We start from the raw sequence: 14877 nt of genomic DNA, 5'->3' as shown, positions 1-14877 counted from the left end.
CTTTGTTGGGTTTGGGAGGTGTTTTGATGCAAAAAGGACAAGTGGTAGCTTATGCTTCAAGGCAAATTAAAGTTCATGAGAGGAATTATCCGACACATGATTTAGAGTTGGCCGCTATTGTGTTTGTGTTGAAGCTTTGGAGACATTATTTGTTTGGATCGAGATTTGATGTGTTTAGTGATCACAAGAGTTTGAAGTACTTATTCGATCAGAAGGAATTGAACATGAGGCAAAGGAGATGGTTGGGATTCTTGAAAGATTATGATTTTGGTTTGAATTATCATCCTGGAAAGGCGAATGTTATAGCCGATGCATTGAGTAGGAAGTCATTGCACATGTCTATGTTGATGATTCGAGAGTTGGAATTGTTGGAGCAATTTAGAGATTTGAGTTTGGTTTGTGAAGCGACGTCTTCGTGTGTTAAGCTGGGTATGTTGAAGCTTACGTGTGGCATTCTTGACGAGATTAGAGAAGGTCAGAAGTCAGATTTGAAATTAGTTGATGTTATGACATTGATTAATCAAGGCAAAGGTGGTGACTTTCGGATTGATAAGAATGGTATCATGAGGTGTCGTGATCGAGTTTGTGTTCTGGATGTTGCGGATTTGAGAAAGAGGATTCTTGAGGAAGGGCATCGAAGTGGTTTGAGTATTCACCCTGGTGCTACTAAAATGTACCAAGACTTGAGAAAGATGTTTTGGTGGCAAGGTATGAAGAAGGATGTAGCGGAATTTGTGAATTCATGTTTGACTTGTCAAAAGTCAAAGATTGAACATCAAAAGCCGTCTGGTTTGATGCAACCGTTATCTATTCCCGAGTGGAAGTGGGATAGTATCTCTATGGATTTTGTTTCGGGTTTGCCGAGAACATCGAGTAATTGTGAGGCGATTTGGGTTGTTGTGGACAGGTTGACGAAATATGCGCGTTTTATTTCGATGAGGATGGATTATTCGATGGAGAGACTGGCTAAGTTGTACATCGAAAGGATTGTGTGTTTGCATGGTATTCCGTCGAGCATTGTTTCGGATAGAGATCTGAGGTTCACTTCGAGATTTTGGGAAGGTTTGCAAAGTGCTTTGGGTACGATGTTGCATTTGAGTTCGGCATATCATCCGCAAACTGATGGTCAAACGGAGAGGACTATTCAGTCACTTGAAGATCTTTTGAGGTCGTGTGTTTTGGAACAAGGAGGAAATTGGGATAGTTTCTTGCCTTTGATCGAGTTTACATATAACAACAGTTTCCATTCGAGTATTGGAATGACACCTTTTGAGGCTCTTTATGGCAGAAGGTGTAGAACTCCTTTGTGTTGGTACGAATCGGGAGAGAGTGCTGTGGTTGGACCCGAGTTGATTCAAGAGACTACGGATAAGATTAAGATGATTCAAGAGAAGATGAAGGCTTCTCAGAGTCGTCAAAAGAGTTATCATGATAAGAGGATGAAAGCTCTTGAGTTTGAGAAAGATGAGCATGTGTTTCTTCGAGTTACACCAATAACGGGTGTTGGTAGAGCTTTGAAGTCGCGTAAGTTGACGCCGCGTTTCATTGATCCTTATCAGATTTCTGAGAGGGTAGGTGAAGTGGCATATCAGATTGCATTACCACCATCACTTTCTAATCTTCATGATGTGTTCCATGTGTCTCAATTGAGGAGGTACATTGCGGACCCATCACATGTTATTCCATTAGATGATGTGCAAGTGCGGGATAATTTGACGGTTGATACATCACCTATGCGAATTAAAGATCGAGAGGTGAAAAAGCTTCGTGGTAAGGAGATTGCTTTGGTGAAAGTGATATGGGGCGGAGCCGCCAATGGAAATATTACTTGGGAACTCGAGGATAAGATGAAGGAATCGAATCCGGAGTTGTCCGTTTGAGGTATTTTCGAGGCCGAAAATCTTTTAAGTGGGGGAGAGTTGTAACAACACAATTTTAGTAATTATTTCTTATGTTAGTATTACTATATTTTATTTTATTTATTTGGAGTGTTAATTAATTAATTGGTTGTTAGATAGTATAATAATTGATTATATTAATTGAATTGGTGTGTTAATTAATTATTTAGTTGATATGAGATATAATTGAATAATTGAATTAATTAACTTTGTGTGCATATGGATTGGTTTAAATTATTTGAATTAAATAGAGATATTTAAATATTAGGTTTTATTGGGCCTAGTAATTAAATGAGAGATATCATGACTTAAGCCCAAATAGAATACTAATATAAATAGTAAGAGGAAAGGGAGAATAGGATTCATTTAATCATTTGACAAAAATAGAGAAAGAGAAGAGGAAAAGAAGGAGAAGAGGGGAAGAACAAAGAGAAGCTAGGGTTTCCATCAAATTGAAGAGGTAAGGGGGGAATCCTTATTATTATGGGTTAGTATGATTGGGTCAATGGGTAGATGTATGTTTAGGTTAAAATCCCTAATTTTGTATGGTTGTTTGGAATTGTTAGGTTTTGATGAGTATGCTTGATTGTGGTGATTGATTGTGTTAAAATTGCAAATTAACATTATATATTTAGAGTATTGTGTGAGTTATAATTTTCTAAACGTGTGGCTTTTTACGGAGTCGAAATCGGAGGTCCGGAAGTCCTCCAATGATGAAAACCGCAGAAAATTCTGCATGCTATCCGTCACAATCGCGACCCTTTTTTATGTTTTATTGTGAAAATCGTTTTGGTCATAACGTTTGATCCGTAAGTCCAAATTGAGTGCTGTTTGAAGCGTTGGATAGCTGAAACAAAAGGCTATAACTTTGTTTCAGGAATAAAATAATTTTGGAGATTATTTCATGGATGTTTTTGGGGTTGAAGATGATGAAAATTATGTTGGAAAATTTAGAAAACAACAACTTTTTAGTAACGCCTTCGTGCACAGTTTTATTCATAACTTTCAACTCGTGAATCATTTTGGGTTGGGGTTTAAAGCATTAGAAAGGTGACTCTAATAGATATTAGGTGAATGATATATTGTTATGAATGTGTATATGTACCATTGGTGGATTGCAAATGATATATTGTTATAAATGTGTGTATGTACCATTAGTGGATTGTGAATGATATATTGTTATGAATGTGTATATGTACCATTGATGGATTGTGAATGATATATTGTTATGAATGTGTATATGTACCATTGGTGGATTGTGAATGATATATTGTTATGAATGTGTGTATGTACCATTGGTGGATTGTGAATGATATATTGTTATGAATGTGTATATGTACCATTGGTGGATTGTAAATGATATATTGTTATGAATGTGTATATGTACCATTGGTGGATAATTCATAGAGTTGAATTATGGTGATATGTGGAATGTTAAGATGGTAGAGATGATCTTAATTGCATATGTATTGGTATTTATACATTCATTCATGGCATGCATGGTCGGCCTTATAGTGGAAGCGGTGAAACTGTGGGTTCACATGGTAGCACACGTTGATCCTTAATTGGAAATAGGCGTGGTAGATAGACGTTGATCCTTAATTGGAAATAGGCGTAGCAGACGTTGATCCTTAATTAGAAATAGACGTGGTGGCTTGGATTCTAGATGTTGAATCGGAAAGCGGTGAAACGTTGGGTCCATATAGACGTTGATCCTTAATTGGAAATAGGCGTAGCAGACGTTGATCCTTAATTGGAAATAGACGTGGTGGCTTGGATTCTAGATATTGAATCGGAAAGCGGTGAAACGTTGGGTTCACATTGAGGTACCGCATGCATAGAGTTACATGTCTTGCATTGAGTCACATTAGAGTTATGTGATAATTGAGTGTATGCATTATTGTGATTGTGATGTGTGTATGAGATATGGTAATTGAGTTTGATGATGTTTGGATACATAACTTGACAACATATGTGATTATGTGATAATTGTAGTTATGTGTATAATGGGGAATATAATATTGGATTTGAATGTTATAATCCTTGAGTTTTGTGTGTGCTTGAAACATGTGAATTAAATGTTGGTTAATATTATTTACATGGTTATATGAAGTGTGATGAATTCCTTTAATTGTTGATTTAATTATTGTGCTTGATTATACTTCTTCATAATGATTTGAATTCTCACCCTTTTTGTTTGAATGTTACCTTTACATGGGTATCGTGCAGATACTCAGGAGTAGTATCGCGGAAGTAAGTGGAAGGTAGCTCATTCGAGATTTAGCCGGAGAGCTTCCGTATTCTAGTTTGGAGACTAGTTAGTGAGTCAATGCTCTGGTCATGTAACACGGGGTAGATTAGTAGTGTTGAACTCATATCATATTTGGATATGCATTATGTTATTACTTGTTTTATCTTGAGGTGATTAGTGAGAGGTGATCATGGTATGGGACATGGATCATTGTATGAGATGCATGAGTATTCATTAGTTTCCGCTGTGAACGCATATTTCTTGGATATTCATGATAATTGAGATGTGTTATTTTGAATGACCAGGTGTATTATATATTGATGATGAATGATGTTGGTTTTTAAAAGCTTTTAGTTTTTGAAAACGTCGATGTGACACCCTTTTGTTTATATGCATGCTTATTTACTCTGGTTATATGTTAAATATTTTAGGGTAGAAAAAGGGGTGTTACAATCATATCTTCAAAATCATCTAAATCTTGGTGTGTAAGGTTTGCTCCTTCACTCTTGCCTTTCTTATGCCAAGAATTCTTGGCCAAGTGACCCCATTTTTCACATTTATAGCACTTCCCACCTTTTTTTCTTTTTTCTTTGCTTTTTTAATAGGAGTTTCCTTCTCTTCTTTTCAAGGATTCAGAAACCCTATCATCAACCTTATGCTTTTGATGGTTCGACCAAGACTTCTTGCTTCGAGTCTTGTCTTCTTTACCCTTGAACTTGTTGGAACCACCATGTTTCTTCCATGTCCGAGCCTATAGTGCTTGTATTGAATCTTGGACACCTTTCCTTTCGATAGTTCTCATCTCATGTGCCTCCAACGGACCAACCAAATCTTCCAATTTCAATGTTTCAAGATTGTTAGATTCTTGAATAGCAATGATAGCGTGATCAAAGTGAGAGGTCAATGTACGCATTACCTTCTCAACTATAATCTTATCAATTAAGGTTTCACCATAACCTTTCATTAGATGAACAAACTTCTACACCTTTAAGACATAGCCTGTAGCATTTTCTTCATCTCCCATCTGTATTAATTTAGACTACCTTCGCAACATCTGCAATTTGACAACTTTAACCTTCTCACCTCCTTTGTAATACTTGACAAGAATATCCCATGCCACTTTTACCGATTTAAAATGAGAAATTCGATCAAAGTTCTCTGTGTCTACCGCCGATTTAATATAAAACCTAACCTTTCCATATTTCTTCTTAGCCTCCTTGTTTGGGACTCTCTGAGCATCCGTTGCATTCTCAGCAAGCTCAGGGACGCCATTAGTAACTACTTATAGGATTTCATGAAATTTAAATAAATATTGCATTTGTTTTCTCCATCGAATCCAATTCTCACCGTCAAGAATTGAAAGAGAATTTGGAATGCCATTCTTACCATTTATGTTTGCAACAAACGTGATTAACAACCGATAATCCTGGAAATACGATCACCGACGTGTGATTCTTGAAAGCACGATCAAGAAACTAATCGGAACTCTAGATACTAATTTGTTAGTGTGTGAGACACTTTTAGTGAGAAGAGAAAAGAGAGAGGGGATGAAGAATAAAAATTGTTATTATTGAATGTGATATTGTAAGACCCCAATTTTGACCCTAAGATCCCTCATGCAATTTCATCATAAGCATTAGCATTGGGATCATACCTTGGCATCCTCCTTACCCCTTTTCATTGGGTTTGTTTTGGAAAAGATCACCAAGCACTTTGTGATTATATCATACTTGTATATTATCATTTTACTAACCAAAATACCAAAAACATGTCTTTGTATTTTGCATAACTCTTTTGTAGGTAGGGCATGATCTCCTTGATTCATTGATCACATCTAGGGTTTGAGACCCTAATGAACAAAGAGCACAACCAAGAATTGATTCAAGAATGGTTTTAAACATCATATATGAGTCCCAATGATCTCTACATGTTATATTGATCAAACTTTGCTTCAAGAGTTTGAGGGTGATTTGCCTTGGAAACCCTAGTTTGACTGGGTATCTTAAGTAACTTCTCTAACAAGCTATCTCACCAATTGATCAAATTTCTCAAGGGACACTTAAAATTCCATCATCTTATGCATATGTGGTCTACCATGATCCAAGAAAGTCAAGAGAATTGGAAATTAGCAAGTTGGTTGATGGTGGTTGGCCAGATGGATTCATCTGATCAAAACTGGGTCCCCCTAGATCATATCTCCTACAATTTTCACCATATGAAATTTATTCCAAGAGAAAACTTGCTATAAATGACATTATAAACAACTTTAATGTTGAGACCTAGATATAGTTTTTCTTGGAAAATCATTTTCAATGTTGAAACATTATAGGTCATTTTGTCTAAACCCTAATTTGAAAGTCAACTTCCCAAGGCCACAACTTGCTCAATTCTTATGAGATGAAAGATTTCCAAGTTGAACAATCAAATTCAATGTGTCTACTTCAACTTTCATGTTTGGAGTGGGAGCTAATTCAACTTCTTTGAACATGTGATATGAGGCTACATTATAGGTCATTTTTGACCTATACCATTGATCAAGTGATTTTTCCAAACTTCAAAAATGCATAACTCTATCATTTAATATCCAAATGACATGAAATTGGTGACCATTTTGAAGATCTTTGAGAGAGATACAACTTTGATGAAGACATTTTTCTCATTTGAAGCTCCCATAGCAAGGTGGAATATTGAGACATATGACTTAACACAGAATTTTTTTGATATTTCAAAATTTTCCAAACTTCCACCTCAAATATCTCCAAGTTCCAAACTTCAAATTAAAAAGTGTTCAACATAAAACTTATTCCTCTTGATCTCACCTTTCCAAAGAGCTAAAGTTCATGCATTTTGGATGAGAAATGCATGGGCTGTGCATGGCTTAAACAGGTTGATATCATTTGGCATGGATCAATCTTCAAGTGACAATGCACATGTACCTTGAAATCCAATCCATCTTCAAAGCATCTGATCATTCATTTGGACTTTCAAACCATTATTCCATGGGCCTATGCGCAGCTATGCAACATGGCATCATCATTTTACCAAATTTGGAAAGTGGAAAGAGTGTGCAAATATCATTTGATTTCTCTATAAATTGAGGCCTTTGTGCTCAGAATTCACACACACCTTGCGCCAGCTTTGAATCCCCATTGAAAACCCTTCATTCTAAGAGGATAACCCTGATAAATTCATTTGAATTTGAGCTTGAATCTCCACTGTTTTGGAATTCAATTCTCCAGGAATCCATTGCTTCTAAGCCTTTCCATTCCTCTCCTACAAGCAATTGAAGTGAAGCCAAGCAAGATTCAGATCAAGATCTAGCAAGCTCAGACCTCCATTGAAGGTAATTTGCAAAAATTTTAAACTCTTTGATTCTCCTTGATTCATCTCAATTCCATTGATTCTTGAGTTGTTTGAAGTCCTACCAATGTAGGCAAGAAGATTGAGTTGCTTTGAGGCCAAATTCAAGCAACTCAGATCATGTACCTCATTTTTCAATTCCACATATCTCTCAATATAGTTGGAATTGGATAAATTGGAGGTGATATTCGTGCTCAGTGATGTTTTCTCTTTAAAATCATGTCCCTGTTTGGAATTTTGGTGATGGTTCATGTTGACCAGTCCGGTGAAGCTCACCGGAGAAGACAACCAGAGCTCTGACTCCGGTGATGATGTGTCTTGAGTCTGAGCCATGGGATCCAACTTCCACGTTTTAATCTTAGTCGTCCCTTGTGAATACCACGTTTGCAGCGCATTTGACTAAGGAACACATGGAACGCGTGTTTTGGATCATCAGATCTACCACCTCAATTAATGAGGGAGATCTGATGGTCCACGCATTTTTGAATTTTCTGAATTTTATTTTAATTCCATTTTCTTCAATAATTCATAATAAATTTAATATTGATCCAAAAAATATGGGACTTTCACAAAAAAAATTCAAATATTTTTCTCTTTTATACTTTGAATTAAAATTATTTTTTGGATCATTATTAATATTTTTCATGAATTAATTGATTTTTCATTTGTTTTTAATTGTTTAAAAATATTTTTAAGTGTCCAAAAATTATGAAATTTTTTCTCCAAGGTCCTTTGACCTTGTTTGACCTATGATAAATCTCATGACCATTTATTTGGTGTTTTGATGAGATTTTAGGATTTGGACAAAACATATTTGAATTTAATGCATTATTTTAATATTTTTAATTGAATGTGTTCCAGACTGGGCCATGACCCTAGGCACGGCACGGCCCAATGCTCGCCAAGCCCACGTCCAAACGGCCATGTCCACACGACCACGAGGACACGTCAGGTGGACGACAGTCCGCCCGACGAACGTCTCCTCAGCCCCCTAAACACGTGTCGGACAGCGAGCGGGTCCTCCTCATACGATCTCCATCCACTCACCGTCAACCCACGTCGCGGGCACCTCAGTTGTGTCGGGCAGAGCCCTAACGGCATCCCACGCACCACGTCACCCAACTCCCCTATATTGTCGCCTTAGGGATAGGGGCAGTTGGACCAGGGGGCAGACTTTGGTCTAGGTCTTAACGCTTCTTACGCGTCCCCTGGCAGCTCCTCCTTGGGCCTAGCTAATCCAGCCCATTAGGAGCCTTGGCCCAGCGCTGGGGGCTCACTATAAATATCCCTTTCATGGCAAAGGGGCAGGTATTCTAACTCACACTCTGATAACCTCATTCTGTACCTTTTCTGACTTAAGCATTGGAGCACCTTGCAGGTACACCCCCCTCTCATTTCATTCTCCGGCCCATTAACCAAGACCGTGGAAGGCCCTCCTGATCAGGTGAGATCAGTGGCGCCGTCTGTGGGAACTAGCTATCCCCATCTTCATCAAACGAGGATCAAAAGCTCATTTATTTCTGTCCTTCCAACATGGCCGGAGAACAACATAGCGATCACAGCCGTCCCCTCGTCAACTACAACATGGACGACGGCCCGCCATCCCATGAAGCGGACGTTCGGGACGGTCATCCATCCACCCCGTCTCCAGAGCCCCAAAACAACGGAGATGCCTCTCACGCCCACAATTTAGGGGCAGAGACATTTCATCCCATTCCCGTTCCCGTTGAAGGAGACGCCGTAATGATTGCCATGGTGAATGCCCTCAATCAAGCCGGTTCTATGCTCCACCAGCAGCACGAACGAATCATGGCCCTCGAAGCCGAACGACAAGAGGCCCGGCCCCAGCCGGTGAGTAGGATACAACAACGTTCGGAGCCAACGAAGAAGCGAGGACGTCGCTCTCCCGAACCCCACGCCAACAGGGCACGCGCCCATCGTGACGGTGGTCGAGCGAGAACATCACCAAGGCGCGGGCACAGCCCCGACAACAACGAACTGTCTCCCTTAAGGAGCGACGAGGAAGATTTGCATTGCCCCCTATCTCGGGCAATAATGGAAGCCCCGCTCCCCAAAGGCATGGAGAAACCGCCAAACCTAGCTGTGTACGACGGGACTACAGATCCCGACGATCACGTCGACAACGTCAACGCGATGCTCGACTACCGCAATGATATAACCGGGCACCTCAAATGCCGACTGTTCTCAACGACCCTCAGGAAAGGGGCCATGGCCTGGTACAAAAGCTTGGCCCCTGAGTCCATCACGTCATGGAGAGTCATGAGGTCCATGTTCACCCGGCACTTTACAGCTTCCCGTCGTCACCCCAAGACTGAGGCGACCCTTGAAGCCATAGTGCAGAAGAAGAATGAAACACTGCGCTCATACATCGAGCGATTCAACCAGGAAGCTGTCGAGGTAGATACCACCGAGCACATGAAGAAGTATCTCCTCGAGAGAGGTCTCTTACCCGGCAGTGAACTTAGCAGAGCCGTAGGGATCGAGCCTCCCCGCACCTTAAACGAGCTCCTGCATAAAGCCCAGGCCTACATCAGATACGAGGAAAAGCAGGTGGCACACAATGCCCGCAGCGGACGTAACGCTGGGGAGACCGAGCACTCAAAACGCGAGGACACGAGCATTTCCCGTCGCAACGGAGACAGACGAAGAGAAGAAAGACCTCGCGAGCTCCGGGAAGGAAGAGGCCCCGCGGGCAGATATAGCGAGTACACCTTACTGACAGCTCCTCGAGAGCGTATCCTCGCAGAATGTATCAACTCTGAATTTAAGCAGGGCAGGGTCAGGTTCCCAAAACCGTCTGCACCAAAGCCCCACACCGACAAATCAAAGTACTGCCGGTTCCACAGAAGTCACGGGCACGTGACCGAAGACTGCGTCCACCTGAAAGATGCGATTGAAATTTTAATCCAAGAAGGGCACCTGAAGCAGTACACGAGGAAGAACGAAGCTCCCAGACACGACGAGCCAGAGAAGAAGAGACCCCGGGAAAACACACCCCCCGACAACTCTCCCTATCAAGTGGCCCTCTGCGTGTCACGACCGGAAGATTTCTTCCCCCCCGAACCATTGCCCGAGGGCAAGATCACTGCACTCAGCCCCTGGGAAGACTTCCCTACCACACTGGTGATATCAGGAGGAGGAACTAACGGGGAATCCGCGGCCCTCTCCGTCAAACGCAAGTTCGACGAACTCCTACTGACTGCCCCCGAGCAGAAAGCGACATTGACAAAATACCGGGGAAAATCCAACCCAATATCCTTCTTCCTGGAGGAACTCCCGGGCGGATCCCCGAACTCGGCCATCCCACTATTAATTAGAGCAAAGATGGCCCGATTCGACGTACGACGCATCCTGGTCGACGAAGGCAGCTCAGTGGATATCATGTACGTCCACCTCTTCAAGACTCTGAAGCTAGACAAGACCAACTTAGCCCCCTACGTCGGATCAGATCTCCAAGGATTCAACGGAGCAACAACCAGACCGTGGGGATATGTTGAGCTCCTCGTCACTTTCGGCGAACAAGAAACGGCCAGGGAAGTCAAAATCCAATTCCTGGTCGTAGACTGTCCGTCTCTCTACAATTGCATCTTTGGACGCCCGACACTGGCCGAACTCACTGCGGTCCCATCCACCGTCCACCTGAAGATGAAATACTACACCAAATTGGGACGTGTGGTCACCATCCATGGTGACATCGAAGCAGCCCGGCGATGCTACGACGCCGCAGTAAAAGGACAGGCCGTAGTCAGCACGAAGAGCAACTGCAACAACAAAAAACTCAAGACCGAGGATCCCGCCCGAGGAGTCAACGCCATCGACCTCGACTGTCGCGTCGGGCTGGACGAGACCGAAGAGGGGAGGTTCCCCAAGGAACGCTCTCTCGAACACCCGGTCCGACCAATCCCCGACGGGGAGTTCGAACTCATTCCTCTTGGGGACGATCCGGAAAGGACGGTGAAGATAGGTAAGGGACTACCCGAGGAAACAAGAGAAGAGCTAGTAGCATGCCTCAAAGAGAACTCCGACCTCTTCGCGTGGAATGCCGCAGAAATGCCCGGGTTGGACCCCGAGATCGCGTGTCATAAGCTAGCTGTAGACCGGGCAGCCAAGCCCATAGCACAGCGTAGACGCAAGCAATCGCCCGAAAAGGCAGAGGCTGCCGAGCGAGCTGTAAAAGACCTCTTAGAGGCAAATTTTATTTCTGAAGCCCAGTACACAACCTGGCTCTCTAATGTAGTCCTCGTTAAGAAAAATAATGGAAAATGGCGTATGTGTGTTGATTATACTGATCTTAATAGGGCTTGCCCGAAAGATGCTTTCCCCCTCCCTAATATAGACTCGCTCGTTGACAACTCTGCAGGTTTTAAACTCTTGTCCTTCATGGACGCATATAGTGGATACAACCAGATCCCTATGTCGCCCGCAGACAAGAAACACACAGCGTTCATGACCCCAACGGGCAACTACTATTACAACGTGATGCCGTTCGGGCTCAAGAACGCTGGCGCTACATACCAACGCATGATGAACAAAGTCTTCAAGGACGAAATAGGGGACATGCTCGAAGTATACATGGACGACATGATCGTCAAATCACACGAGGAAATAACCCATGCTCGACACCTTACGAAGGTATTCGAACAGGCGAGACAGTGTAAAATGAGGTTCAACCCCGAGAAATGCACGTTCGGAGTCCGGGCAGGCAAGTTCCTCGGTTTCTATCTCACCGAAAGAGGGATCGAGGCCAACCCCGACAAATGCCGGGCATTCTCGGAGTTTCCGACCCCGAAAACCAAAAAATCGATCCAGTCACTCAATGGAGTGCTCGCCTCACTCTCCCGTTTCATCGCCAAGTCCGCCCAGCACGCATTGCCATTCTTCAGACTCCTTCGCAAAGAGGCTACCTTCGACTGGACCGACGAATGCGAGCAAGCGCTACTCCATCTAAAGAAGGTTCTGTCCCAACCCCCGGTCTTGTCACGGCCATCAGAAAAGGAAACCCTATACTTATACCTATCCGTGGCGACCGAGGCCGTCAGCGCCGTTCTAATAAGAGAAACCGACGAAGGACAAAAGCCCATCTATTTTACGAGTAAAGCACTCCAAGGTCCCGAGCTCCGATATCAGCAAATCGAAAAGGTCGCCCTGGCCCTCATCAACGCAGCGAGGAGACTACGATATTATTTCCTCGCACACACGATAAAGGTGAGGACCGATCAGCCAATCAAACAGCTGCTCGGGCGCCCGGATATGGCCGGGAGGATGCTCAAGTGGTCACTAGAACTCTCCGAATTCGACATACAATACGAAAGTAGGAAAGCCTTGAAAGCTCAGGCGCTGGCCGACTTCGTCGCGGAGATGACCCACTGCCCGACTCCAGCAGAAAGCGCCCACAAATGGACGATCTTCGTCGATGGCGCCTCTAGCACATCAGGCAGCGGGGCCGGGATCATCCTCGAAAATGAAGAAGGGATCCTGATAGAGGTATCGTTAGCGCTAGCGTTCCCAACATCAAACAACCAAGCCAAATACGAAGCCTTCCTCGCAGGCCTGAGGTTAGCCGAGGACCTGGGAGCAAAAGAGGTAAAAATATCCACCGACTCCCAGCTCGTGGCCTCACAAGTGCGAGGAGAATACCAAACCAAGAACGACAACCTCCTCGGGTACTTGTCCCTCGTCAAAGAAAAACTTGATAGATTTGAAAAATGGGAAGTTCAACACATACCCCGCGAGCACAACACTCGAGCAGACGTTCTCTCGAAACTAGCCAGCACGAGGAAAAAGGGTGGGAATAAATCAGTAATCCAAGAAATTCTCCCGCGGCCCAGCATCGACAAACTACCGCCTCCACTCGAGGTCAACGCTATTGGAGATGCCCACTGTTGGATGACACCCATCTACAATTACCTCACACGAGACGAACTCCCGGCTGACCCGAAAGAGGCGACCACTGTCAAACGACGCGCATGCTCGTACGTACTCCTCGAAGGCAAACTCTACCGGAGAGGATTCTCCATCCCACTACTCAAATGCGTCGAGGAAGAGAAGGTCCCCGACATACTTGGAGAGATACACCGGGGAATTAACGCTCAACACCTCGGCGGACGATCGCTCGCACGAAAAGCCCTTCGAGCAGGCTACTACTGGCCGACCATGCAAAACGATTCGAAAGAGCACGTCAAAAGATGTGACAAATGCCAACGACATGCCGACATGCACCTCGCACCCCCGAACGACCTCAAATCACTGTCTTCCCCATGGCCCTTCGCGTGGTGGGGCATGGACATCCTCGGACCCTTCGTCACCGGATCATATCAGAATAAATACCTCATCGTCGGGGTGGATTACTTCACCAAATGGATCGAGGCGGAGGCACTGGCTAAAATAACCGCGCAGAACATTCTCCGGTTCTTCAAACGCAACATCCTCGCTCGGTTCGGTATACCCCAGGCACTTGTCACAGACAACGGGACACAGTTCACGGACGGAGGATTCCAGGACTTCATCGCCAGCCTGGGCACCACACAGCATTTCACGTCTGTCGAGCATCCGCAGACGAACGGGCAGGCAGAGGCAGCCAACAGGGTAATCTTACGTGGCCTCAAACGCAGACTCGGCGAGGCAAAGAGGGCATGGGTCGAGGAGCTACATAGCGTCCTATGGGCCTACCGCACGACACCACATTCTACCACCGGGGAAACCCCGTTCCGACTAACTTACGGCACCGAGGCAGTCATCCCGGTGGAGATACGGACGCCAACGAGGAGGACGGAGGAGCCCCTAGACGAGGAAATGAACGATGAAACCCTTAGAGCCGAGCTCGACCTAGTCGAGGAGATACGTTCCGAAGCAGCTCTCCGGGAAACAACCCTCAAACAAAAGATAGCACTACGCCATGACGCGAAAGTCATAAAAAGAGAGTTCCAGGTCGGCACCCTGGTCCTCAGAAGAAACCAGAAAAACCCGAGAGAGGGCAAACTGGCGGCCAACTGGGAAGGCCCTTACCGCGTCCGCGACAAAACGAGCAACGGGGCCTATTACCTAGAAAACCTACAAGGAGAACAACTCGCTCGACCATGGAACGCAGAAAAACTTAGACAATATTACAGCTAAATACACCACGGGGAGACGTGGCAGGTACGACCACGCTCTTCGTCCCCAAAACCTCAGGGAGGAACCACGAGACCCGGGAACGATCCGGGGTCACATAACAAACACAACCCTCCCCGACGGTTGGGATCTTGACCAAGGCTCAACGTCGAAGTACCAAGACTGGCAGGGCACCCAGCTCGCGATGGGAGGACCCAAGCCTCGGGACCAGGGTTCGAACAACGGACCCGGGCTTCG

General features: G+C 44.1%; 1 protein-coding gene across 1 annotated transcript; it reads left to right on the top strand.

The window, feature by feature from the left end:
* Positions 1 to 9042: 9042 nt before the first annotated feature.
* Positions 9043 to 14643, top strand: LOC127131669 (uncharacterized). Its single transcript, XM_051060583.1, has 2 exons — positions 9043 to 13502; positions 14142 to 14643. The coding sequence occupies exons 1-2, from the start codon at positions 9043 to 9045 to the stop codon at positions 14641 to 14643; spliced, it is 4962 nt and encodes a 1653-aa protein (XP_050916540.1).
* Positions 14644 to 14877: the final 234 nt, after the last annotated feature.

The sequence above is a fragment of the Lathyrus oleraceus genome, chromosome 3, assembly GCF_024323335.1.
Source record: "Lathyrus oleraceus cultivar Zhongwan6 chromosome 3, CAAS_Psat_ZW6_1.0, whole genome shotgun sequence".
NCBI lineage: Eukaryota > Viridiplantae > Streptophyta > Magnoliopsida > Fabales > Fabaceae > Lathyrus > Lathyrus oleraceus.
This window is presented reverse-complemented; position numbering and strand designations above follow the sequence as displayed.

Bases quoted from the DNA above. Each gene is read 5' to 3' on its own strand.
- LOC127131669 (XM_051060583.1), top strand. From the start codon at position 9,043: ATGGCCGGAGAACAACATAGCGATCACAGCCGTCCCCTCGTCAACTAC. The intron at 13,503-14,141 runs GTACGTACTCCT...CCTCAAACGCAG, and splicing joins GTCAAACGACGCGCATGCTC to ACTCGGCGAGGCAAAGAGGG.